At 40.7% G+C, this 26,494-nt stretch overlaps 2 protein-coding genes across 8 annotated transcripts; one reads left to right on the forward strand and one right to left on the reverse strand.

Moving 5' to 3' along the window:
- Positions 1 to 940: 940 nt before the first annotated feature.
- tgm5l (transglutaminase 5, like) lies at positions 941 to 15,314 on the reverse strand. Of its 2 annotated transcripts, XM_017480089.3 has the most exons (16): positions 14,604 to 15,314; positions 14,190 to 14,366; positions 13,473 to 13,715; positions 13,178 to 13,296; positions 11,678 to 11,806; positions 11,411 to 11,588; positions 11,179 to 11,314; positions 10,952 to 11,055; positions 10,561 to 10,800; positions 10,413 to 10,445; positions 10,245 to 10,274; positions 9,874 to 10,083; positions 9,271 to 9,428; positions 8,841 to 8,977; positions 7,830 to 8,015; positions 941 to 1,789 (listed from the first exon to the last, which is right to left on the reverse strand). In XM_017480089.3, exons 1-15 carry the CDS (start codon positions 14,608 to 14,610, stop codon positions 7,862 to 7,864), a joined length of 2,055 nt encoding a protein of 684 aa, XP_017335578.1. In that variant the 5' UTR covers positions 14,611 to 15,314; the 3' UTR covers positions 941 to 1,789; positions 7,830 to 7,861. The 2 variants fall into 2 exon arrangements, with proteins under 2 accessions (XP_017335578.1, XP_017335577.1); XM_017480088.3 differs by lacking the exon at positions 941 to 1,789 and having other exon boundaries at positions 7,508 to 8,015; positions 14,604 to 15,313.
- A 4,001-nt stretch (positions 15,315 to 19,315) lies between these two features.
- LOC108272025 (uncharacterized) lies at positions 19,316 to 22,865 on the forward strand. 6 transcript variants are annotated; one of them, XM_017480095.3, is made up of 12 exons: positions 19,316 to 19,742; positions 20,033 to 20,113; positions 20,315 to 20,566; positions 20,650 to 20,721; positions 20,858 to 20,988; positions 21,100 to 21,149; positions 21,231 to 21,300; positions 21,388 to 21,468; positions 21,899 to 21,998; positions 22,124 to 22,204; positions 22,316 to 22,414; positions 22,546 to 22,865. In XM_017480095.3, the coding sequence occupies exons 5-10, from the start codon at positions 20,983 to 20,985 to the stop codon at positions 22,198 to 22,200; spliced, it is 384 nt and encodes a 127-aa protein (XP_017335584.1). In that variant the 5' UTR covers positions 19,316 to 19,742; positions 20,033 to 20,113; positions 20,315 to 20,566; positions 20,650 to 20,721; positions 20,858 to 20,982; the 3' UTR covers positions 22,201 to 22,204; positions 22,316 to 22,414; positions 22,546 to 22,865. The 6 variants fall into 6 exon arrangements, with proteins under 6 accessions (XP_017335584.1, XP_053539511.1, XP_017335587.1 ...); XM_053683536.1 differs by having other exon boundaries at positions 19,316 to 19,586; positions 19,695 to 19,742; positions 20,033 to 20,566; XM_017480098.3 differs by lacking the exon at positions 20,033 to 20,113 and having other exon boundaries at positions 19,316 to 19,586; positions 19,695 to 19,742.
- Positions 22,866 to 26,494: the final 3,629 nt, after the last annotated feature.

The raw sequence follows: 26,494 nt of genomic DNA on the forward strand, positions 1-26,494 counted from the left end.
CAGCCTTATAGACTGATGTGAGACTACTATAAACAAACACTAGTGTTAAACCCAAACCAATCCCAAATCAGTCCATAGTTTAGTCCTCAATCCAGCTCTCAAATCAGCCCTCAAGACACTACTCAATGCACTGCTCATATCAGCCCTTAACCAGTCCCTCAAGTCAGTGCAAGATAACCTTGAGCCCAGACCCCACACATCTTAGCTGTCTACCAAGCCGTCAACTCAGTCCTCAACCTATTAATTAGATCCTCAATACAACTCTATTCTCAGCTCAAATGGGTCCTCACACTGAGCATATACTTTGCAGTTTATGAATGGATATGAGAGTCCTTATATTGTGTAAGTGTGTAATTGAGTCCAGGTGACTGTGTTCAATAATCAGGTGAATCTGAACATGGGTGATGGAAGTTGTAATATTAATACTTAATTTTTATTTATTATTATTATTTTAGCTCATCTTGTTGAACAGGATCAAAGTATTCCCAAAGTGATGACTGTAGGGTGCACAGGGCCAAACAAAAAGAATGGTGGGGACGTTAGGGCACTTTGACTAGCTACAAAATTATCAGGCCTGAATCACATAGAAAGTTGACATTATTTGGAACAGCAGGTAAATCACCAACACAGGAAAAGTGAAAGAACCAGTTATTCCCCAAGTGTGATTTTTTTATGCTTGGTTATGGCTCCCCATGCCTTAATAACAGTGCCAATCCTGCCAGTTGAGGAGACCTGTCATGAGTGTCATGAACCTGCTGTTTTAAGTAATCCCACAGTATATTGATCGGATTGAGGTTTGGTGATATAAAGCATAAAAGTCAAATTTCTGAATCCAACAAACCAGGCTATGATAGGTCACATTTGTCCAGGTGTACAGCATATTGACATCATCCTGGAAGCTTGGTCCACGGAAACTCATTTTAATTAATCCACAGAAATGTTTTGTCTGGGAAGCATATTTTAATTTATTTAATCCCCAGTAAATATTTCAACAAGGAGATGAACTTCCTAATAACATGCATTCCACTTTTCTTCTGTGGAATTTCCAATTTCCTGAGTGGACCTAAAAGCAGAGAAATATTTTTCAAATAAAATGTGAGAGCTTACTTTCAATTGCATTAGGCGTTACAGAATCCTTATCCATTATGTTACTCACTGTTTCTTTGACCATCCTCTGTTTGATTTTTGTTTGTATAGAACAAATGATTAGAAATGGTAAAGCAGGCCAGAGTCCATTAGACTTTCTGAAAACACTCCTCTATCTTCCTCTGATGGTTCTACCTGGATCTACTTGGCGCCTCAGTGCACACTCTAAAGTTGAGCTCTACACCAGAGTCTGATGGATAATACAGACATGATGCTAAATCTTCATCTCTGATTGCCTTCAGAAAGGAGAGCATAGAGGCAGCTTTTAGCCACTGACCTGCAGCATTAAAGGCCTTGATGATGCCATTGGTGTTCCTGTTTTTCAGAGCAGCTGTTCATAGACCTTGCCTATGATCATACAGTATTGTGGAGCTGCTTGGTGGTGTGCTTACTGTCTGCTGCATTTAACATTTAGATTTAGATTTAAAAATGTACACTGCAACTTTAAACTGTTATTTGACATCACTGTGTAAATATTTCAGAATTTCCCTAAATGTTCCAAAAATGTCGGACAGAAAATAATTTTCAACTTTTTACATTTGGCACAACATAGTCATGGTGCTCTGCAGTTTGTTCTTAATTCTTCCAAGACATCTGTCCACATGACCGCTGGATACGGGAAGTGTGGCGTGAATGTGAAACACTGCAAAAAGAAAACATGACAACTACATTAGGCAAGGACAAATAGGTGATTTCCTTTTAGTTTGCTTCCTTAGAGAGAAAAATGTCCTTGGCACGTATTATTTTTATGGCATGATACATAAAAGCTGCTCTCATGAAAACCAGCCGACCACATCACATAATAGTAAATTTATGGCATCATATTTGTGCATGAATAATTGATGCATTATACTATCCTGTCTTCTGCCTGATAATAGATCAGACACTTGTGGGCATGCATAGACCTAATCCATTACTACAGATTATTCCTCCATCACTTGATCTCATACTCTTTATTCAATTAGCATTAATAGATTCAATGCAAAAGTAAAATGCATTGGTCAAATGTGCATTATAGATGATCAGCAAATTTTCAGTGTTTCTCTTGTAGCACACCTTGTACATCATACCGTTCAGCATACAAAAATAAAATGATTTCTGAATGCATTGTACTTTGAGAAATGTTAATATTTCTCATGTTGCAGTCTCAATAATGTAACCTTGAGCTCCCTATGTGCAATATTGTTCACATTTGTGGGTAAAACAAGTGTATTCATAAGTCCATTGGGAATTCATGGTAAACAAGATCCGCAAACTCTTCACTGAAGGTTCATTACAGTCATGCTCTGTTAGGCAGTGTTGATCTGTAGATGAGTGACATTCATCAGTAACTGGCTAGTTCGTGGCAAAGATTTAGTGAAGGAAGAGAAAGAAACTGCAATGTGCACTGAACTGTGCTCTTTTCATTATCCTGCTACCAATCAATAATAGCTGCATCTCTTGCCAACAGAACAAGACACACACACTCGCGCGCGCTCGCACACACACACACACACACACACACACACACACACACACACACACACACAGCATTACCTTAGAGAGGGGAAAAAGAGAGTCGGGGAATTCTTTTGGCTCAGACTGAGGATAAGGCAGTTAATTCTCACAGAAGGCAATCTTGTATTTCTTTTCTGCAATGGCTAAAGTATGAACAGGGTCAATATGCTGTTAATAATGATCATCTGCTTTGAGCATTGATTCCTTCATTCATTTTCAATTACTGCTTTATTCTGGTCAGGCTTGTGATAGATCTAGAGCTGATCCCTAGTAGCAAAGCAGGAATACACTTTGGATAGGATGACAGATAATTGCAGGGCAACTGAGCGTTGTTATCCTCAAACCCTTATTCTGATATACGTACATTGAGGCGGAGGAGTACCAGAACACCAAAGCCCAGAGTATTTGCTCTACACCAACAGTGAAAATGTACTCCCTGTGTGTGTGTGAGCAGTATATATATAACATCACTGAATATTTCTGCAAGTCCTTTCTCTGCACAGCTTTAGGCTGACTGTTTTCTATCTGAAATGTTAACATGCTATGGTCCAGTGATGACCTATCCTATTAATGGGACACTATCTTCCTAAACATTGCAGCTAATCTAATAGACTCAATTTTGTTGTTTTGCATTTCAGCAGGAGCTACGTTTTGTAGGAAGAGAGATGTGGGAATGTAGTCGGTGATCACTGCTTTATGAATTCAGTTTAATGTGCGAACCTGTGTTAGCAGGACTGTTTTGTTTAATAAAAGAAACATAATGCCCTCTACTGGCCAAAAATGCAAAAAACAAACAAACAAACAAACAGGTTCCCATGGTGTTAGAAAAGAACAACGGTGGTGTTGTTCCGTTTCAAAGGGAACTTCGACGTTGTATTTAGCATAACAGTATGGGAACGCCTTGTGCGCGTGACCGGTATCTGAAAAATCATGCCTCTACTTATAGGCCTGCCATGATCAGGTGACGTGGCAATTAAGCGCGTCGCATGATATATATATATATATATATATATATATATATATATATATATATGGCACCTGTGAACCACGCCGCCAGCCTTATTATCTTCAGCGAGACTGCATGTCTGTTGTTTGTGTGACAAAAACGCTTCATTTCTACTCGATATTTTCTCAAAATCTCTGAGCTTTTCTCTCTCTCTCTCTCTTTTTTTTTAGAGGAAAAGAAAGGTAAGTAATGAGCGAGAAAGAATTCAAGAAGTGTGTTACGGCTTGCTCCCGTTTCATCACGGAGAAAAGTGCACACTTTCTGGGTGAAGCGTTAGCGGTGTAGTATGCTATGGCAGCCTCGAGAGGCTGTGCATGGTAACGCCTACATTAAGCAGCTCGACTCGCGAGTCGCGCTCTTCTTGAAAAAAAACCGGAAGCCGAAGCGAGTCGGGTTTCAGAGCCTCGCGAATCTGGGCCGGCCACTGCCGAGGCAGCCAGCCGTCTCAGGTTCGGGGGATGTGAAAGTAAATCCCTCACCCTGCGGAAACTCCCGTCTTCCAAAAGTTTATGACAAAATCTCAGGCTTCTGTGGGAAAACCACGCATAAGCCATATTCATAACCCCACGATGTTTGATTATTCGGACATTGTGGGAATGAACGGCATGGCTATTTAGCTATGCTCAAGGTGCGAGCTACCTCTCTCCACCGACGGCAGATAATTACGGGGGCCGGATTGCATCCAAGCCATGTAAGGCCACCATGGCATTGGTGGGCAAGCCTATGCAGTAGTAGTCTTGCTTGGGGGTCACTGCAGACAATGACAGGGTTGCAGGCCTACCAAGCAGACCTGCTGAGTGAGCTCGACATATGGCGGCATTAAAAAAAAAAAAAAAAGCCAGTTCCTTCCCTGTTGTCTCAAGCTCACCCGGGCATCCATGAGTGGAGCCTGGGCCAGCAGGGAGATCCAGAAGGCGAGTATGGCAGCCCGCCAACCCCCGGAGACAGCCAGGGGAACCGGGCGGCCACAGTCGCGGTCTGCTACTAGGCCTGATCTGAGAACGACCATAAAGGCCAAGCAGGCAAAGAAGAGCGGTCCTGAGGGGCCGTGGAGGGATGTATCTGGGGCCATGAGGTTGTTAGGGCAGGTAGCCCCCAGTGCTTCAGTGTTCTCTGGTCAGCTAGCTGTCACAGGGTGACGAAAATCTGAGGCTTCCCTCCAATAGAATGTGGAATAGTTAACGTCACTAAAAGACCATTGGGCAGTGTGAAACTACTGCCAAATGTGTCTCCATGGGTCCTGTCTACCGTAGAAAGGGTTACAGGGTCCAGTTATAGCTCGAACCCCCCCGTTCACCACAGCAGTCAGCACAGACCAGAGCCTGACATTAGCGCAGGAAGTAAGCTCCCTTTTGGACAATGGGGCCATAGAACATGTACCCCGTTCCTGAAGGGAGGGAGGTTTACAGCCATTATTTCCTGTTCTGCAAAAAAGTGGGAGTATGTGGCCAATTTTAGATCTACGTCATCTGAACCGTACTCTTCGGACATACAGGTTCAGAGGCTGACGCTCAAACTTATCGTACCACAGATTCAGTTCGAGAACTGGTTTGTGGCGATAGATCTAAAAGGTGCATATTTCCACATAGGAATATCACTAGCTTTATTCCCTCGCACCTTCACAAAGTGCATGGATGTCACTCTGGCTCCATTGGGACTCCAGGGCATCTGTGTACCAAACTACCTGGACAACTGGTTAATTCTAGCACGATCCAGGGAGCTGGCGGTTCAACATCAAGATGTTGTTCTCGCCCACATGAAGAGTTTGGGGCTCAGGTTGAATCTCAGAAGAGTATGCATTCCCCGGTGCAGTGGACAACTTTTCTAGTGGTTATAGGATTCTACTACGATGAGGGCGTTTCTATCCCCAACATGTGTAGTGTCAATCCTATCAACACTGAGCAATATAAAGCTGGATCTTGGGAGACTTTGGGGTGGAGTCCACACGTGGCCGAGGTCACATCTGTGTGCTGCTCCCCCCATCGCTCTGCCCCCACAAGCTCTAGCGAGAGTTGGCCAAGACAGTCTGCTAGTAGCAACTTTTTGGCCAGCTCGAACATGGTTCTGAGGAATAATATCCCTGCGAGATGGCACTCCTTCGGAGATTCCCGTCCGCAGGGATCCATTGTAGACCCAGTGAACTGCGCAATAGCTACAGTTCTGGAGCTCCTACAAGAACATTTCTCAGCGGGGTGGGCTCCTTCTACAATCAGAGTTACGTGGCCGCCATTTCGGCCAGCCACGCCCCTCTTGAGAGAGCCTCTGTGGGGCAACATTCAGTAACTCTGAGGTTCATGTGTTGTGTCAGACGGCTGAGGCCCATCTGTAGGCCGCGCATACCTTCCTGGGACCTTCTGTGGTCCTGGAAGGTCTGTCGGGTGCCCTATTCAAGCCCCTAGAGTGGATCTACTGTCTCAAGCCGGAGGGCTGATTTATCATCCCCGGCCAGAACTACGGAAACTGTGGGTCTGGCCCCTGGGGGGCACTAGCTCATAGATTCTGGTCTCACAACTGAGATTGTAGACATGTTAAATGCTAGAGCACCATCCACAAGGAAATCGTATGCACTCAAGTGGCAGATTTTTGTCTTGTGGTGTGAGGAATGTCAGCTAGACCCAATGAACTGCGCAATAGTTACAGTCCTGGAGTTCTTACAAGAACGTTTCTCAGCGGAATGGGCTCCTTCTACAATCAGGGTTACTTGGCCGCCATTTCGGCCAGCCATGCCCCTGTTGATGGAGCCTCTGTGGGGCAAGATCCTCTAACTTCGAGGTTCATGCGTGGTGTCAGACGGCTGAGGCCCATTTGCAGGCCGCGCATACCTTCCTGGGACCTTCTGTGGTCCTGGAAGGTCTGTCAGGTGCCCTATTTGAGCCCTTAGGGTGGATCTACTGTCTCAAAAAGCCGGAGGGCTGATTTATCACCCTTTCTGCCCTCCTCTGTTCCTCACACCGTAACAAGAGAGGATGCACCTGCTGTGTCCAGTAAGTGCTCTCTGTACTTGAGTCTACCGCTCCGGCCAGTGGCATAAGTCGGAGCAGCTGCTGGTCTGCTTTGGCAGCGACAGGAAAAGTTATGCTGTGTCAAAGCAGCGCATCTCTACTTGGATAGTGGAAGAAATCTCTAGGGCTTACGACAGACGGTCTCGCCACGCCTCTGGGCATAAGAGCTCATTCCACTAGGGCGGTCGCCTCCTCGAAGGCTTTGTCCAAAAGGGTATCCTCGCAGGATGTGTGCGCGGCTGCAGGGTCGTCTACGCCACACACAGTCATTCGTTATTACAGCCTGGATATACATTGCACCCCGGGCCCGAGTGTCTTGCAGTGATCCTCGGGCTTGGGTATTTTTGAACAGGCCATACCCTCGGTATGACTGAGTGGGTATTCCCGTTCCCATACTGTTATGCTAAATGCAACATCAAAGTTCCTTTTGGAAGGGAACGTCCCTGAGAAGGGAACAAGACGTTGCATAGCACTGTCATACTAGGGCAGGCCTGTAAATTGCATCTTCGCCTCAGATAATAGAGACTGGCGGCGTGGTTCACAGGTGTCATATATATCATGCGATGCGCTCAATTGCCACGTCACCTGATCATGGCAGGCCTATAAGTAGAGGCATGATTTTACACAAGCTTCAGATACCGGTCACGCGCACAAGGCGTTCACATACTGTTATGCTAAATGCAACGTCTCGTTCCTTTCTCAGGGAACAGGGTTACATGCGTAACCCCAACGTTTTTTTTGTTGTTTGTTTGTTTGTTTTTAAGTTATGGTGATTAAAAATCATGTTAAAGTAGCATTCTTGTGTTAGTTATGTTAGTCTGAATGATATCTTGGAGGCACAGAAAATTCAAAAAAAAAAAAAAAAAAAAGCTAATTTATTAGCCTTAAACATCAACCAACGACAAGAAAAACAAACAAATATAAGTAACAGGGACAAGTCTCTACAAAATACTTTGGTGATACATTATTTAAATGATATTTAAAAATGTTGGGCATAAAATCACATACATTACATAGAATGAATGTTGGGCATACAAACACTTCATTAACAGTACAGTGAGTATACCGTAGTTAGAAAAACAGTGCAGTAAATAAATAATACATTCATAATTGATAGATTCCTAGTTTCGTATTAGTCTCTTCAATATAGTTACACTTCAAACAGATAAACATCTTACGGTCAGTGGTTCAGGTACTTGGTTCTCCCTTTTCATGCTGGTTGGACCGTAATGGTTCTGAAGCCACGGATAACTGTGTGGCTGATATCCAGTCTCAGACTTGCGTGCAGCATCTTCACACCTACCATCTTTGGTGTAAAACGTACTACGTTGTTCATGGTCTCTCTGGGCTGCAGAAGTGCAACACTGTAGCAGAGAAGAAAAAGATAAGTTTAGACAAGAACACAGTGGACGTACTATACATTCAGTGTCAATAATGTAATTTTTACAATTTGGTAAAATTGTGATACTCTATTTGGAAGAAAATGAATAAACAAGTAACTGGCAGAGATCATATACACAGACACAGAATACAGATGGTATAAAAGTTGTTGGTTAGTATTACATATAGTTTGACTGCAGAATTCATGCTCTCTTTAATATGATTCTGTGTATGTACATACACTCAATACCTGAACGATGTTCAGTACAAACATCCTGTTTCATCTGCATGTCTAAATTGCATACATATTTTACATACTGTTTCTTTATATTACATGCCAACAAATAAACTGACATTTCTGATGGTTTAGCTCATAGTGAAGATAAGAGTTACTTAATATTAACAATACTGAAGTTTCCTATCTGCCAAGTAGTCTCCGCACCCATTTTAGGCATGTACTATATAGTTATTTAGTGGGTGAAAGTTGACATCATGAAACAGTTCTTTTTTTTTTTTGCTCTTTCTCTCTGTGTATTACCCTTCAAGAAAGAATGCACACTCATTAATAGCTTCTATTCCAGTGAACTTAACTGGCCCAGACAAGACTGAGGTTTAACCTTTTGAAAGTGGTGCAATATTCACAGTAACATAGTGTCGTGACAAGCACTTTCACCCCTTTATTCCAAAGAAAAGAGATGATTTCATTATTGCAGCACATTCAGGAAACCAGGTTGCAATCAGTGCAGAAAAGAATGAGATTAGATTGAACTGTAGTAAACTGCGACTGAACTGGAAAGCTTTTCACATACTTGATGAGCACTTTGTCCTCCAACAGGCCTGAACCGGCTACCGTCAACATGCCTCTCACTGCCACAGAGAATGGGTTGGTGAATGTCACCATAGCAACCTGGTGTCTGCGGGCAATGATAGCGTCCTCATCAGCAACCTGGACAAAGCAAACAGTGATATTGATCACACAAGGGTAGACAGCTTTCCCCAAGTTTGTAAGTAAACAATTCCATTAAACATTTAAACTAAACTTTAACGCTAACTGCCAATGCTTGATAAAGTAGATTATAATTATAGCACTGAATTTTTTTTTATTCACAATTACTTACTATATAAGCCTCTATGCAGTGCTTCTTCAAAAGTAGATGTATATATAAATGTGTAATTAAAAGAATACATAATGTAAAGACCTCTTTTTCCTGTAATATGTTTTTAGCCTGAATCTCGTACCTGTATGTGGATGACTGGGCTGGCAAAGTTAAACTCTTCAGAAGCCAGGACTCTCTCCTGAGTGGCCACATCCATTATGACCGCTGCCAAATTAACTAGCTGCTCATTCCCCAGTGCTGAATACTGACTGTATGAGATCTGGTGCTGTAGCACTTTACCTGAGTAGAGAGCAAGAGGAAAAAATATTAGACTATTATTCATGAATATACCACAGAAATTTGACTGATTACACAATTTCATCAAATTTCCTAAGTATTGCTTAGTTATTGCTCTACTGCAAAATATTCATTACACAAATGCATTAAGTTGTCAGAGACGGACTGGGTTGGTGATGAATGATAAGCCACTGACATGTTTCTTTTCACACAAAGACAAAAGGTTAGTATGGGTTTGGTAAATACTTTCCTTCTTTATAAACATACCACAGACAATCCGGCTTACAGTAAATGAATAACTGTAGATCTACTGTTACTGACCCGCTGAAGTAGTCTTTTCAAACATGTATGGATTAAACATTTCACTAAATGTAGATTTAGGCTAAATCTGATTTATAGAAATTACCTAAAATGAACATAAATTCTACACACTTGAACAAACACATACTTCTATGAGGAGCAAGCTGGATGATGCTATCGGCCTCCCAGAAGGTATCAGATGGACTGTGGTCATAACACTTTGCCTGAGCATTGACGTATTCTCTCACTGTCTTCATAATATTGCCACGATTAGTCACAGTGACTGAGAAGGAGATATTTTCTCCGACCACAGGCACTCGAATGAGGCTGAGCTCTACAGAAAGACCTTCTGCTGATCCTGCACACAAGCACACACAAACACACACACACAAAACAGTCAATGTTTTATCAGTCTTATCTCAAAAACAGTAAATAAAATTAACATTGATTAAAAAAAGTAACAGTTAATTATTCATTAAAAATATAATAGAAATAACAGTAGGAAATGATAGAGGTTACCATGGTTGTTGGCTAGAGTAGGTCCTGGCACTGTAAGCAAAAATATTCAATAGTTAATAAGGCCTTTTTTTCCTTTACAAATAATATATATAGTTTCATTACTATAAAATATCATATCAAAAGGTAATATTACACAGCAGGATAGGCTGTACTTAGGAATGCACTTACTTGGACTTGTTGATCTGACAGATGGCTGTAGAGCTGCGTTGTTGGGGGAAAAATATATTTTAGCAATTTAGAAACACGTTAAAAAAAAACAACACAAAAAAACAACAATTAAAAATATATCTCACTCTCTCCCTCCCTCCTATTTTACCTTTGGTGTTTTTGTAGCTAGAAGTAATATCCTGTGGTCGGTTGGATCCCATACTCTTGGTGCATATGAGAGAACCCACTCTGTCTGTCTCAATGGTGTAGCCCAGTACTTGTGTTTGGCGCACAATGTACACATACACATCAGCATTAACTTCAGCGTAGACGAACGGTGCATCATAGGCCATGTCGAGCTGACGCTCCTGAATGGCTTTTACTGGTGCAGGACCACACCTGTATACTTCTGTGATGAGATGCGACATGGGATGGGTAATTCAGCATTAAGTACTGACACAATTAAATGACTATATCCGTATGTACTATTAATATCAAATAATAACTATAACTGATTCCTGAGATTCATGATATGCTTCAGCCAAAGAAACAAGACTGACCTCCGCTTTTCTCCTGTGGAGTGGGGTCGACCACCTGCCAGCCATCAAATCCTGCTTTCAGATCTCTTCTCTTCATCCAGCACTCCACCCACACGTGAAAGTTCCTGCAAGGAATATATAACAGGGTTAATTCCCAAATCTTTGGGCATATTATAATTAAGGAAATCAGAATAGTAAGGTTATTACAGTAGTGTAATCACCACTGGCACCAGTAACACCCAACTCACCAGATGCTCTCACGATTACGAGGCAGCTTTTCCCCTTTCTCAGTGTAATACTCCTCGATCACCAGGTTTCCATTAGTGTCATGAGCTGAGTTATAGTTGGTGACCACACGAGTCGGGATTCCCAGTACTCTCATTACTAATGAAGACACAGTTTTTAAGGATGCATTTTCCCCCCAAAAGCAGACATTTGATATCTTTCTCATCAGCATTGAAGGCATACAGTATTCAGTACCTGTGCACATGACAGCAGCAAAAACCCAGCACTGTCCATATTTAACAGGCCTGTAGCCAGATTTGGCCCACTGTTTCAGAATGCTTCCACTGCCTGTCCACTCTGACGGGTTGACACCATTGCTGTAATTCTCCGACCAGTTCCCTTGCAGCACACCGCAGTCATCATTACTATTTATCTGCTCAAAAAGCCCACTGTCAGTATGTAGAAAAAGAACGGAGACAGACACAGGAAAGAGGAAGGAGAGGACGGTGAAAAATTGCTCACCATAGCTGAGATGACTCTGCTGATGTAAACAGGGTCAGCGCGATTAGCGTAATCACTCTTCTGGTTTTTCTTGTGTTCATTGCTCACCTGTAGCAGCATCATACAGATCTCCAGGATACCACTCTCATACTGAAAACATACATAATAAGTTAATCTACTGCACCTCCACCCACAGACCCTGAATTTGTCTATCTGCCTGGAAAGATCATGTTGAGGAAGGAGTTTACCAAAGCAGTATAAAACCAGGCTGTATAAAACCTTGCTACATATTTCCTCTTACAGTGAATGTCAGCCATCGATCAACTTTTAATATAAGCCTAATCAATTTAGTTCATGATCAAACACTATCTGTCAAAATGTGTGTGATGTATTGGGCTGTCTCATAATCATCAAAACAGAGAATAGCTGACATGTTCTGCGTCTTAATATGTTTATATGACCTAATTAAAAGACAAAAAAATTAACCCACATAACAGACTGAATGTAGCATTCGACTAGAGGTTGTAACTCATAATTCCTGACCTCCTTTTTTCAGGAAAAAACAAGGAAAATGCTGCCTCGACTCGAAATTCCTACTCTAGAACTTGGGGTGGTCTCCTCAATTTTGAGTTCTTCCAAGTTCAGCAAGTAATATCAAATAACCATGGCTGTGCATCACATAGCAGTAAAGAAAGCAGCATTTCTTAGCTTTAAATTACTAATGCTATATACACATTAAGTACTTGCTTTAGATCAGTCAACATAGAGTCATGTTAACTTGATAAATATATAAAATTGACTATACAGACTTTTGTATAGCGTATTTATTTGTATTTGAGGAGATAAATATACATCACTCATCACATTTAGCTTGCTATCTTGTTGCTAACAAAAGACGAACATGGAGGCGTCCATGTTTTTTCCCTACTTTGTAGGTTGAATTGCTCGAACAGAGCTCAAAAATTACATCCTTCTGAGCTCAGACTTAAGTCAAATGCTGCATGATTGATTATTTTGGAACTGATATTGCATCAACAGAGATCAGCCAAACAAGGAGACGGTGATGAGGCTTGTGTTTAAATGCTGCTAGTGAATTTGAACTCAGGTGACTGTTATGGATGATGTTGATAATTAAAGAGACAACTCATTTCCCATTAAAAACTTAGAATTCTTTAAAATTTTACAGTAATGTTTTACAAAAATAGATTAGGTTATAAATGTAGATATAGGAATAGCATTTTGTGATTGAGACATTAATTTCAGTTAAGGATAATCTATAGTATTAAGAACTATATATAATATACAGTGTCAAAATTTGACCATGTGAAGAGTTTTCGCCAGCAGCCAGACATATATAGTAAAGTGTAATCTGGGTAACCAATTAAATTTTCTGCTTGTATGATCAATCAATATAATTGTGAAAGTTAGAAAAATGGTCTTACATTTGAAAAATCACCAAAGGTCAAATGTCAAACTTATCCTCTATCATTCCTTAAAGTAACACACTGAATCTGCTCTCACCTGATCAAAGCCCCATGGCCTAAAGATGATGTTTTTGGCCGTGCCCTGGTACAGCAGGCCAAAGTCATTCCTCACATACTCTTCCCTCTGGTTTTCTTTAGGTAAGTAGACAGCATCATCTAAAAAGTGCAGACACACACAACTTCAGTCACTTCACTACTGATATAAACTTTGGATAAAAATTATAAGACAAATAAGTGTATTGTGTAGTATCAGAATGGTTCAGCGTACTGTATAGTGTAACTTCACATACAGAAGATGAAATGTTTGCATCTTCAAGAAAATCCAGACTCACCTGTGCACCAAGGATTACAGAGCAGGGTGAACTGTCCAACCCTACAGCTGTGAGAGCCATTGCGGGACATGAACAACAGATGCAGCTGATACACTCCCACGATAGCAGTGGGCGGACTGTACACATACAAAGAAGCCTTGTGAGGGGCGCTGGGGTCCAGCATGCCCTGCTGAAAGTAGGCAGACCACTGGGACTGAGATGTGGCTTTGGAGGAAGTGATGGGAATGTCACAATAAAGGCAATCTGCAGGGAAGAATGAAAAGAGGGAGGTTACCCATCCATCCATCCATCCATTTTCTGTACCGCTTATCCTACACAGTGTCTTGGAGAGTCTGAAGCCTATCCCAGGAGACTGGCGGCATAAGGCAGTGTACACCCTGGATGTGGTGCCAACCCATTGCAGGGCGGAAAAGGTTATAGATTGAGAGAATGGTGTACAGTAGGGTAGCTGTTTGAGACCACTTTTTTCACATGTCTAACATTGTTGTGATAACATGAATTTTATATAGAAAGTAACAAATGCTAGTAAGCAGATGTTAGTACTGTCATCTAGGTGTTTCAATCAATCAATCAATCAATCAATCAATATTTTAAATCCTAAGCCTTCCTAAAAAGTGTATTAATTGAAAGATAAAGGACATAGAGAGAGAAAAATAAAGATAATTCAGAAAGATAACAGAAAAGGTCCCTTATGCAACCAAAAATTTGGATTCATACCTAGTTCTGTTCTGAGCATAAGGTGATCTTTACTTAACATATAAGGTCCACTGAAGCTCAGTGTGATTTTAAAGGGCTCTCCCCTCCTCACTACTAGAGAAGTGGAGTTTAGCCCTTCTGTCTTGTGCCACACATGGTTCTGAGCTTCCTCCAGGCTAGCATTCATAAGTTTCAAACCTGCACACCCAAAAATACAGATCAGTAACAAGACGATGATTTTAAAAGGACATTTTTAAAAGTCAAGCTGAAAATCATTTAGGCCTTAGCAAAATGTTGTAGAGAATACATGATAATCTGTTTATGCTTAATCTAACTGTATAAATATTCAACTATTATATGAACATATCATACATTACTTATCAAAACCAAAGCACATTACATGTATATATACATGACAGAATTTTAGAAGCTCACCTTCCATTAGTCAGTGTTGTGTTTCTGTTTAACGCTGTTTGTCATAAACTCATTCCTTTATATCACCAGCACGATGCCACTCCTTTCTAAGCAAAAACAATCCTAAGAATTTCTTGTGTAACCAAGTACAGGATGCAGACGCCTGCCCCAGTGACGCCTGCCCCAGTGCTGAAGTCACACATTGCGTGTGTCTTGCTGCAATTATATTCTAGATATAAGATTGCTTAAAATTTGCAGGAGTAATTTGCTATCATGGTGTCTTGCAATTAACAAAGACATGATTTTATCCAGTTTGTAAAATCTGTGTATACACTTCCATAAAGCAGCCATCGACCAACACTTGGGTGGGGTTGCTGAGTGTGGGCTTGTCTAAGTTTCACTGGAACTGGTTCAGACATGATTGATGTGACATGCCCTGTTTTCACTGGTGTGGCATATAATGGGATAGGCGAAGATTTAAGCAATTAAGTTACGCATAAACTTTAACGGAACACAGCACATAGCACAAGTAAATGTAAATTTCCTTCCAAATACTAAAAAATCTCTCCTTCTTTATCACATCACTTTGGGTTTGTGATTCAAATAGCCTTCAGAAAAACTACTTTGGCAAAATCCTCCCTTTGTAACAAAGATACGTTATGAGACGGCCATTATTCTAGTTAGGGTCGTGGTGGATCCGGAACCTGTTCCAGAACACTGTATGTGAGACGAGAATGTACCCTGGATGCGATGCCAGCTCATCGCAAACAATTAAAACTATTAAAATAATTACAATAATTACAGTGAGATCACTTAAATAGACATACAAGCAGTTGTATTTAAAAAATAATTTGTTGTGTCTGTTTTCTGTATAGGTTTATATATACTATGTATATACATATTTGCTTGTGTGTGTGTGTGTGTGTGTATGTGTGTGTGCATGTTGAGTGAATGAATTTGTGTAGGCCTACATGGATGTGTGTATCTATGCTTGCACAGGTAACTGTGAGTGTGTATTCAATGTGAATATGATATATCCAGATATATCCAGAAGTCTAACAACAGAATCTGATAAACTGTATTTATTAAAGCAATTTTCTTTCACAAAAATCCATCCATCAGTCCATTTTCTGTACCGCTTATCCTACACAGGGTCGTGGGGGAGCCTGGAGTCTGTCACAGGGGACTCTGGGCACATGGCGGGGGACACCTTAGATGAGGGGCCAACCCATCGCATACACACACACACACCCATTTAGATATACAAATCAGCCTACAACGCATGTCTTTGGAGTGGGGAAGGAAACCGAAGTAGCTGGAGAAAACCCCTGAAGCAAGAGAGAAAATGCAAGCTCTGCAAACACAGAGCAGAGGTGAGAATCGAATCCCCAATCCTGGAGGTGCGAGGCAAGCGTGCTAACCACTAAACCTCTATGCCACCCTTCATAAAAATCTAATAATAAAAAAATAATATCAAATATTTTATACAGGTATAAAATATCAAATTCTATCTTATACCTGATAACTACTAAAATGAACATGAAGATTATAATTAATTAATTAATCAAACTTTTGTGATAGTTCTACTGAAATAATATAACATGCTGAATAACATGAAGAAATTAGTTTTTACCTTGTAAAACTAGGGGGGAAAAAGGCATGATGCCAACTGGTTAATCCTGTTTCTCACCATGGCAGCTGGTAACCAATAAAAAGTAAGGGAAATCTTCATTTGACTGCACAAACAATATTATTTTATAATAAATAATCAGCTGTGATGTATATGTGTTATGTTAGCCATTTGAATAAGTATTTGGAACTGCCATAAAATATTTCAGGTGGAGTTCAAACACAAAAGCCATTCTTAGCTAAGCCTCTCATGGATGTACTATAGTTAGCATAGTTTTTAGGCAGTATGGGGGAAATTTAAAAAAAAAAAAAAATCATAGTTGTGTTTTTTTGGTTGTGCTTTTTTTTTCTTTTTTTTACTATGGAGCAGCCACCTTTATATCATAGCAACCACAGTAACAGCGGTATTACCATGGAGTACAGGTGGTCACAGTGGGAAGTGGTAACTCAGTGGTTAAGACATTGGCGGTTGATTGCAAGGTCATGAGTTCAAACCCCAGCACTGCCAACCTGCCACTGTTGGGCCCTTGAACAAGGCCCTTAACCCTCAACTGCTCAGATGTAAAAATCAAATAAAATGCTCTGGATAAGGGCATCTGCCAAATGCCATAAATACATGTAAATGGTTGGAGGGAGGTATTTGGTTACAAGCTACAGGAGTAATGAGTCACATGGCACACCTGAATGTTACAGACTGACTACCACACCTGTTATACAAGCCCAAATAAAAACGTCAGCCAGCCCAATGGCAAGATTGTTAGACATTCATTTAATTTTAATTTTTTTTTCCACCAAACCATCTTCACAGTAGATTTAAAGTGCATTTGCTGTTCTGTGTTTTCGTACACAATTTTAGACCTGGAACTGCACTATATGGCCAGAAGTATGTGGACAGCTGACTACCACACCCATATCTGGGCCTTCCCCAAAACTGTTGTCGGAATTGTCCAGAATGTCTTTTTATGTTGTAGCATTAAGATTCCCCTTCACTGGAACTAAGAGGCCCAAACACGTTTCATCATTCCCTATGCACAAAGCAAGGTCCATGAATTCATGGTTTGATATGGAAGAACTTGAGTGGCCTGTACAGACACCTGACCTCAACCCCACTCTTTGCAGCCCTCACAATATTTCTGTCATCAATTGTTTTCCATTACTGACCTATTCAATGTCTGATTCTTAGTACACCAGTGTTTTCCAGGACATTCAAATTGTTGTATTGGCTATGACCAATGGTTTTGCAGTGGCTCTCATCAATCTAATAGAGCACATGTTCTCTAAGTTGTTTAACACAATCTGGATATCACAGTCACATTGCCACCTGCACCTGAACCACGTTCCTGTTTAAGAGCACTTGTGTATACAGCCACAGTTTGCACTGCAATCTTTGTCTTATGTTTGTCTTTCTTTGCCGTTGCTGCTGTTGCTGTGTTTATGGTCTTTGGTTTATGTTAATTCTTAGCCTTAGTGTTCTGCCACAAGGCCATAGTGTCTTTTTGTGTTGTGTTTTGGTCTTTATTAAAACTTATTATCTGCACTTCCACCCGTCTCCGTCTCCAAATCATGACAGAATGTAAGACCTCATCATGGATGCAGCGGATTTTTTCAGACTCCAAGAGGCCCTATATGAGAAGGAAATGCCAAGGTGGGAGAAGGAGAGAAAATTCTCCATCATTAAAAACAATCGGGAATGGCTCAATGTGATGTACTCCATCATGGGGTATACCAAAGGGGAGCCTTCCTACAAGGCTGTAACAATCTCCCACCCTCCCTCCCCCACTGTGGATCTAGTCCAGCCTGCCGTATTGACGGAGAACATCATTCAGGCACCCTGCTCGTCTAAGGATGCCGCTCAGCATCCCTGTTCAGCTGAGGATGCCACTCAGTCTCCCTGTTCAATTGAAGACATTGCTCCGCCTTCCTGCTCGGCTTAGGACGTCGCTCTGCCTCTGGCCTAGTGGAGATCTTTGCTCCTCCCTCTGGCCTCGCAGAGAACTTCTCTCCCCACTCGGACCTCACAGAGAGTGTTGATCCACCCTCTAGCATCATGGGGAACGTAGCTTCCCCCTCAGGCTCCGCCTTGAGCTTTGTTTCTCCTGCTGGCTGTGGAGTAGCCATTGCTACGCATTCAAGCCAGGCTGGGGATATCATGTGATCTCTCTGCGGTGCGGAAAAGACCGCCCCACACCTGAACCTCAGAGAGCATACCCAGTTCCTGTCTGAGGTCGACGTCATGGCCAACCAAGTTCTGCTCACACCTGAGACTGATGACATGGCCTGTATATCATGTATATCAGAGAAGGAACTCTAGACTACAGTTCCCAGCAGCCACTGCACCTCACTGCATCAGTCACATGACCACCTGCACCTGAATCATGTTCATGTTAACAAGCAATCGTGTTTATAGTCACAGTTTGCACTGCACTCTTGGTCTTGCTTTAATTGTCTTCTGTTGCCATGTTATTCTCTCTCGCCTCGTATGTATTGTTTTGTGTTTGTTTTCATTTTCACGTGTTCATAGTGACTTTGGTGTTTTGGTTTGACTTTTTATTAAACTTGAAATCTACACTTGCATCTGTCTCCGCCTTGAAATTGTGACACTACCACTTGTCAGGTTATCAGGCTACAGCAGTATAAATGATACAAACATATTAAATCAGGACCTTTTTTTTTTTTTTTTTTTTTTTGAAAGAGCCCACAACTAGTGATAGGACTGGACTTGAGCATCACACTGCAGCTTATCCAAGTCAAGAGACATAGTTCAAGATTCAAAACTCAAGATTTTATTTGTCACATACACAATTAGCCTATATACAGTATTTAACTTGAAACCCTTGCTTACTCCTCTTTAGACTATGCATCAAATATTTAAGACGGATGCAGGTGCAGAATTTTAAACGTTTTAATAAATAACCCAACAAAATACAAAAGACACTATGACTGTGGCAAAGACTAAACATGAACTAAAGAAACAAAACACGGTAACAGGGACAAAGGTAAAATGAGACAAACATGAGACAAAGAGTACAGTGCAAACTGTGGCTATGTACATGAGCGCTCGTTAACAGAAACAGGTGCAGGTGGTCATGTGACTATGGTGCTGTGGCTGCTGGGAACTGTAGTTCCGGCGTCTTCAGCGGAGCAGGAAAACAGAGCACTTGGCCATGCCGGGACACCGAGCAACGTATTCAGCAAAACAGGGTGACTGAGTGTCGTCCTCAGCTGACTAGGAACGCTGAGCGCCGTCCTCAGACGAGCAAGGAGGCTGAATTACGTTCTCCGCGAACTCGGCATGCTGTACGAGATCCACAATATGGGAGGAAGGGTGATTTAGTGTAAAACCAGTAACCAGAGACACAACGCCTGAATCACGAGGTAATCACGATCTTTTTAACTCTGATGAAGAGACTTGACATTAATGATTATTAGATGAACACTTTTATGAAATGCAGTTGTAGAGTTTTAGCTAATTGTTATTTGCAGGGATTTCCTTATCATACCAGCACTAAGGACTGTTTCACTGGCATACAGGTACGGGATTATTCGTTGTTACTTGCTGTGACTAATTGTGATTGTGTGTGTGTGTGTGTGTGTGTGTGTGTGTGTGTGTGTGTGTGTGTGTGTGTGTTAAGGTCGTTGAGCCAAACCTGCAGCTGCTGCCCACTGAACTTCACCACGACCCTGTCGTTCTGATAACCAAACCCCTCATTTATTTTTAAAGCCAATTACAAAATTGTAGAAAGTGACAGAATGTTAGATGTGTTAGTATGAAACTGCTATGATAAGAAGCACTTGTGATCTTAGTGCTCTACTTTCCACAGCCTCTCACTGCCGGTGAGATGAGCAGCGCCTGTTGTAATGTTCAGTTCCCCTCTTCAGACTACTTCAGATTCCAGTCTGGGGTATTGTACAGTTCTGCAGCTGAGATACACACACACACACACACACACACACACACACACACACACACACACACACACACACACACACACACACACACACACACACACACACACACACACACTCTCTCACTCACTCACTCACTCACTCACACACTCTTCTTTACAAGCTCTAATGTTTGTTTTTGTTTTTTCTATTTCTAGTCAGTGAACATTAGGAGGTACTTCCTCGGAATGATGAGGGGTCCAGAGAGTCGGCTCTGCTGGTTTAAAACCACCAAGACATGCTGGTTGATCCAGCATGGATCTGATATTAAATCTGATATTAATATTGAACTGATATTAATGATTATTAGAGGAGCATTTATGTGACATAAATCTTGAGTTTCAGCTAATTGGTATTTGCAGGGATTCCCTTATAATTCCGAAACCGAGGACTGATTTACTGGCATGCAGGTAAGAGATTATTCATTGTAGCATCACAAAACCTTTGTTAATTGAAGTGACTAATTTTGTTCACTTTAAATTGTTCTCTTAAGGGTGTATCAGGGAGGGTTACAGAAATCATATCCTGTAGCCGCATGGAGACCGTGCCACTTGAGGACTATGTGGTAAATGTATTACACTGTCATGAATAAATGAATAAACGTCATGATGTGTATATGTAGATAATAACTTTTGGATTTTTTTCTGTTGTACATTTGTCTGCAGTGTCAATTTTTGTTTTTGTCTTTTTTTAATTAACAGCAACTCTTGAAAAGGTGACCTGCACTTTCCTGTATGTGCGTGCAGATGGTCAGGTGGACACCTCCACTTGGGTGCAGGAAAACAATTGTAACTCTCCCCACAGTGATGCTGAGAGTGAACCAGACATGGAGGTAATTCCATGTTTCAAACCCGATGTGTATCAATGCTGCTTTTCCCCTGAATGTGTGGCTGTAAAATTTACTGTGGGAGATTTAATGATTCATTGCTCATTTGGCTCACAGGAGACTGAGCAGGGCCTCATGCCAGAGGAGATGGAGGTGCCCTTTATTAGGTACTGTACGATCCTCTTCACAGTTCAATGGTGTGATGCATGTTTAACATACACTAAGCATTTACACCTCTTGTTTCTTAGCTATCATCTTTCAGACAGAGGGGTTACAGACATCGGACTGAAGCTGTGTGCTCTCCGTCAGGCGTTCTCTGTGAGTAAAACTTTTGTTTAGCTGCTGTTGTTACTCAGGTACATTACACTCTGCTTTAACTTATATTGTGTGCTGTCTTATTTTCAGACTCTGCTTGCCAGCATCCAGAACTTCTTGTTTGTGGTTGGAAAGAAGATTGTGATGCGTCTTGCAGCAGCTAACACCCAGGTGACTTCAGAATGATGATAGACCATTTTATTTTTGTTCAAAATACTTTCAAAGTTTTAGTGGTTAAATCTAGAAACAAGAACAGGCAATTAGGCAGTGACGAAAACTTAATTAGCATGCATTTTAACACAAGTGCAATATTCATACAGTAATTATTGGAATAACTAGAATTAATAGCAAATTTTCTGTTTTGTAATAATCACAACCTGCTAATAATTAAGGACAAATATTCAAATAAAATATGTGATGAAGGTGGCTCTGGGAAATGCAATACTTGGAAATTTGGCCCATTTATTACATCAACTTTAGTGGAGTATTGGACACACTTAGGCTTACATACTGCTTCTTGTTAGGGTTTAAAATCAGTAGCCACGTTGAACACCATAGCCAGAGTGAATTCTAGAGATTTTTTGTTTGTTTGTTTTAACAGGATGTAGTTGGTGTGCAGCTGGCCTATGAGTCTTTGGTTCGAATCCTGAGAAAGCCTTCCTATCAGGAGTCAATTATGACAGAGCTCTTCAGGGGCCCAGGTAAGCTCGCAAATGTCTATGTAAAATGACCAAATTTTTTTTATCTAAATGTTTTTGATTATATAGAAAGCAAGACTTCAATATGTAAAGCGTATTTCTTTTTGTAACTTTTCTCCCCTGTGTAGCTCCACCATTACAACTTCCTCAACATGTTTTATGTGCTGCTTCTCTTCAGCTACTTCGTGAATGGCTCAATACCTGAGGCAGTAAGTGTCTTATCAGGAAATTTCAAAGTGATGCTTGAATGTAGTTTCAGAACATGGTCTATTTTTATCTCATTTTGTTTTTCCATATTTTTAACCCTGATATTTGTAAAGTTTGAGGGAGGATTCTTGGAGAGCCTGTTTGCTCTCATCAGCATGTGGGACGTGGACGTGTGGGAGCCTGCGGCAGAGCTGTACTTCACAGTGCTCGTTGTAAGTGTCGAATATCTTCTGATGCCACGATACACAAATTCTCAGCATTGTATCTTTAACTCAGTGTTGTGTGTGTGTGTGTGTGTGTGTGTGTGTGTGTGTGTGTGTGTGTGTGTGTGATTTGTCAATAGGATGGGCTTACAGTGCTTTCTGAAGTGCTCTTTTCTCAGCCCCTGGAGCTCTACTGCGACCCAGCGGCCTCATCCAGTGGAGTTTTGGGGATCCTCTGGCAGCATGTCCAGCTGATGATGGACACTTTGGAGAAGCTCTGAGCAATGCCATTCCTTCTACCTACCCCTCTGCCACCCCAAGCCCCCTTCCTCTTCATGCTTTTATCTCTCTTAATTTACAATTGACATTGTGGGACCCTCGTTAGTTCCTGCTATCTCTTTTAACATTATTCTTGCTATAATTAGACTTCCAAAATAAATCTTTTCTTCCTCTTGTTGCATTTCATATTTGTTCTTTTCCATAACTATTTTTCCCTACATTGCTCAAGCTCTCCACAAGTGGATTAACCATATATTGTCCATTAGAGATGCACCAATACTACATTTCTCAGCCAATACCGATAGCCAATTATTCAGATTGATATCGGCCGATACGAAACCGATAGTTATGCCTTTTATATCTTTTAAATTAATAATAATTAGTTCCACAATTCTGAAAGAAATATAAAGAAAAACTTTATTCTCTCCATTTCAGCAAGTTGTTTCACAGTAACTGGTCTCATTAAAAGAAAACACATTACTCTAATTAACATTAACACATTAACTAAATCCTTAAGATTAAATTAAGATTTCTTAACTTATTGAATGTTATTAATTCATATTAACATTGACTGAATTCTAAAAAGCCTCCTGTTAGTCTCACATTCACTCTCCACAAACAAAAGCATTTCTACTTCATCATTGACATCAAACTGGTAATATATAACAAACATTTTTATATATTAACATTAACTGGATATGAAATATACTACTCTACAAATATATATATTTCTGTGCAATATATACTTTTTTGTCAACTCATCATGTAATTCTTTCATCAGTGTACTGGTGCTTTAATCCAGTGCGAGCAGCAGCAAAACAAATAGAAAAAAAAATTAGACTCGCGCCGAAACTCCAGCTTCACTGCTGCAGTGTCCGATGTAAAATTTTAGCAGTGCAGAGTTTACGGGCTACAGTTTTGTCATCATTCCACACAAGAAACATCATCTTTACACACAGCATGAAAACGATGTTTTCCCGCCCTCTTTTGCTTGAACGGATATAATCGGCCGATGGCCTATAGCATGAACATTTTCCTTTATCAGCCGATACATCGGTGCATCTCTAAATGTGTATGGTTCATGAAGACCTCACAGCTCCAATATCCCTGATTCGATCCTGAGCTCAGGATATTGTTTATATATTCTCTACTGACTGAGCTAGCCATGTTGTTAGAGATTAATTACACTAGAGGGAAGTAGTGAGAGTGTGATGTTATTAGGTTGTACACTAGAGGGCAGCAGTGAGAGTGTAATGTTATTAGGTTGTACACTAGAGGGCAGTAGTGAGAGTGTAATGTTATTAGGTTGTACACTAGAGGGCAGCAGTGAGAGTGTAATGTTATTAGGTTGTACACTAGAGGGCAGTAGTGAGAGTGTAATGTTATTAGGTTGTGCACTAGAGGTCAGCAGTGAGAGTAATATAATTAGGTTGTAAGATAGAGGGCAGCAGTAATAGTGTAAATTGGTTTATTTTGCTCCATCAATGAAAGTAACACCCACCACTCTATCCAGCTGTAGTTTCTTTGGGGACTGTCATGTAACGCACAGACCATCACAACTGAATACCATATAAATAGGACTGTATGTGAGCATTTGCAATGGGCAAACATGGAGCAGGATAGAGTGGAAGAGATAGGAAACCTGCAGAGTGATCAAAGAGGTAGACGTTGACCCCACCAAAGAGGTGGGCATAGGCCTAGTCAGACAGGTAGGCATGAGCCTAGCCAAAGCGGTGGGCATGGTCCTAGCCAGAGAGGTGGGCATGGTCCTAGCCAGAGAGGTGGTCATTAGAGGAATGTAAGCAGAAGGCAACTTACTGTAATTTCAAATGAAGTCCAGCCATCATTGTTGACCTTATGATTAACAGAGGCTTTACCATGGCAGAGGCTGCCAGGTTAGTTCACCCTAACCTACAAAGAGCAACTGTCAGCTCCATCATCAGAACATTTCATCAAGAAAACCAGTAAGTCTTCTAACTATAAACTATACTTTTATGGTACAGTAAATTGCAATACTATATAGAATAGTGAACAAAATTTCATTATCACACATTTTGTCATTTACAGTAGTAAAATACTGATAGCATACTCTGTTTTACTCTCAGAATTGGCAGAAAACCACCTGGTGGTGGTCACCCACATATACTGACTGACCAGCAAGAGTTGGAAATGGTCAGGGCAAGGAATGATATAAGGCTGTCTGAAATAAAACAGGTTATTGAGGAGAGCAATGACATCTTTGCCAATGTGGCATCAATCAGCCTTTTGAAGAAGCACCAGGGTTCTATGAAACAAATTTACCTGGTGCCTTTTGAGCAAAACAATGCCAGGGTGAAATGACTGTGTGCAAATTATGTTCAGGTATAGCGCTATGTGGTGTACTTTATGTTCAGTTTTTATGTATGTGATACTCACAGTACTGTACTACAGACTAACAATGTCAACTATTCTTTGTAAAAGAGCTAACCAAATTATCTTTTTTTAGAGGGTGATGGAGTTGGATGCTGCTGTGAATCATCACAAGTATATCTTTGTTGATAAGGCGGTCTTTAATCTAGCAAAAACACCATGGACTTAACCTTATTGGCCAACGGGCAACCATCCAAGTGCCTGGACAAAGTGGAGGAAACATCTCTATGTCTGTGAATATATGTGAATATGGCGTGGTAGGCCGTAGGACAGATGTTGGATCATACAACACTGAACACCAGATAGCTTTTCTAAATCAACTTGAGCAGGCCTGCCAGGGTGAAGATATCAGGTATGTTATTGTGTGGGACAATATCAGCTTCTATCATGCAGAGCTGGTTCGGGAATGGTTTCAGGCTCATCCTCAGTTCATGACCTTATATCTTCCACCGTACTCCCTTTTCCTCAACCCAATTGAGGAATTCTTGAAGAGATGGAAGGTGTATGCTCGCCATCCCCCATGAACATGTCACCCTCCTTCAAGCCTGGATTCGTCATGCCAGAAGGTTTTACCCACAATGCATGAACAACGAGGATATTCACTGTGATGTTGATGAAAATTCATGGCCAAATGTTGAAGACAGGCTTGATGTTAAACAAGTTGAGATCATGTCCATTTACAGTAAATTGTTTACATATTTTTGCTTCACAAAGCAACCACAGTATTGTTGAAAAAATACTGTCAAATAAAATATTTTTTTTCTGCATAATTGACTTTGATCGTATTTTACTTGTTACATAATTAAAATAATATAAATTTTATCATGGCTGTTATCAGTCTGGTTGGATAATGTACATGTAATATATATTGTGATGACTGTGTACACTGTATTACAGTACAGTAACATTCATTCAGAACCAAGGGTGATTTGAAATGTGTATCTTGCATTGTTTTCTGTTGAATTAACTGTTTGTTAAAAGTACTAAATTGAAAGCTCATACTGTTGTGTTTTGGTGTTTACAAGAAATGTTCTCATAACATATTACAATAATGTTGTGTTTTGAAACAATGAGTTTGTGGACAGAAAATATGTGTGTGTGTGTATATATATATATATATATATATATATATATATATATATATATATATACTAAAGAAAGCATGAGATCAGGGTTTGAAAGAATGACTAGCTGTGTAACAAATGTGATTTTTTTTTTTTTGGGACTAAGAGTTTTGAAAATTAACACTTACTTATGAAAATAGTACCAAAGTAAATTAAAAAAAAAACTTTAACGAACTGATCTGGCATCAGCATTTTGATGGTGAGAAGTACAATTTCCAAGACTCCAGTGACCTCTAGTGGCACATTGTAACAAATCCACAGAAATTTGTGACATGAG

Source organism: Ictalurus punctatus, chromosome 11, assembly GCF_001660625.3.
Source record: "Ictalurus punctatus breed USDA103 chromosome 11, Coco_2.0, whole genome shotgun sequence".
Classification (NCBI taxonomy): domain Eukaryota; kingdom Metazoa; phylum Chordata; class Actinopteri; order Siluriformes; family Ictaluridae; genus Ictalurus; species Ictalurus punctatus.

What these genes read in the sequence shown, in the direction of transcription:
- tgm5l (XM_017480089.3), bottom strand. An exon ending in TGTCAGATCAACAAGTCCAA is followed by an intron (nt 10,275 to 10,412) that starts GTAAGTGCATTC and finishes TTTTGCTTACAG; the next exon opens with TGCCAGGACCTACTCTAGCC. An exon ending in TACTCTAGCCAACAACCATG is followed by an intron (nt 10,084 to 10,244) that starts GTAACCTCTATC and finishes GCTTGTGTGCAG; the next exon opens with GATCAGCAGAAGGTCTTTCT.
- LOC108272025 (XM_017480091.3), top strand. An exon ending in ATGGAGGTGCCCTTTATTAG is followed by an intron (nt 21,150 to 21,230) that starts GTACTGTACGAT and finishes CTTGTTTCTTAG; the next exon opens with CTATCATCTTTCAGACAGAG. An exon ending in AGAGCTCTTCAGGGGCCCAG is followed by an intron (nt 21,999 to 22,123) that starts GTAAGCTCGCAA and finishes TCCCCTGTGTAG; the next exon opens with CTCCACCATTACAACTTCCT.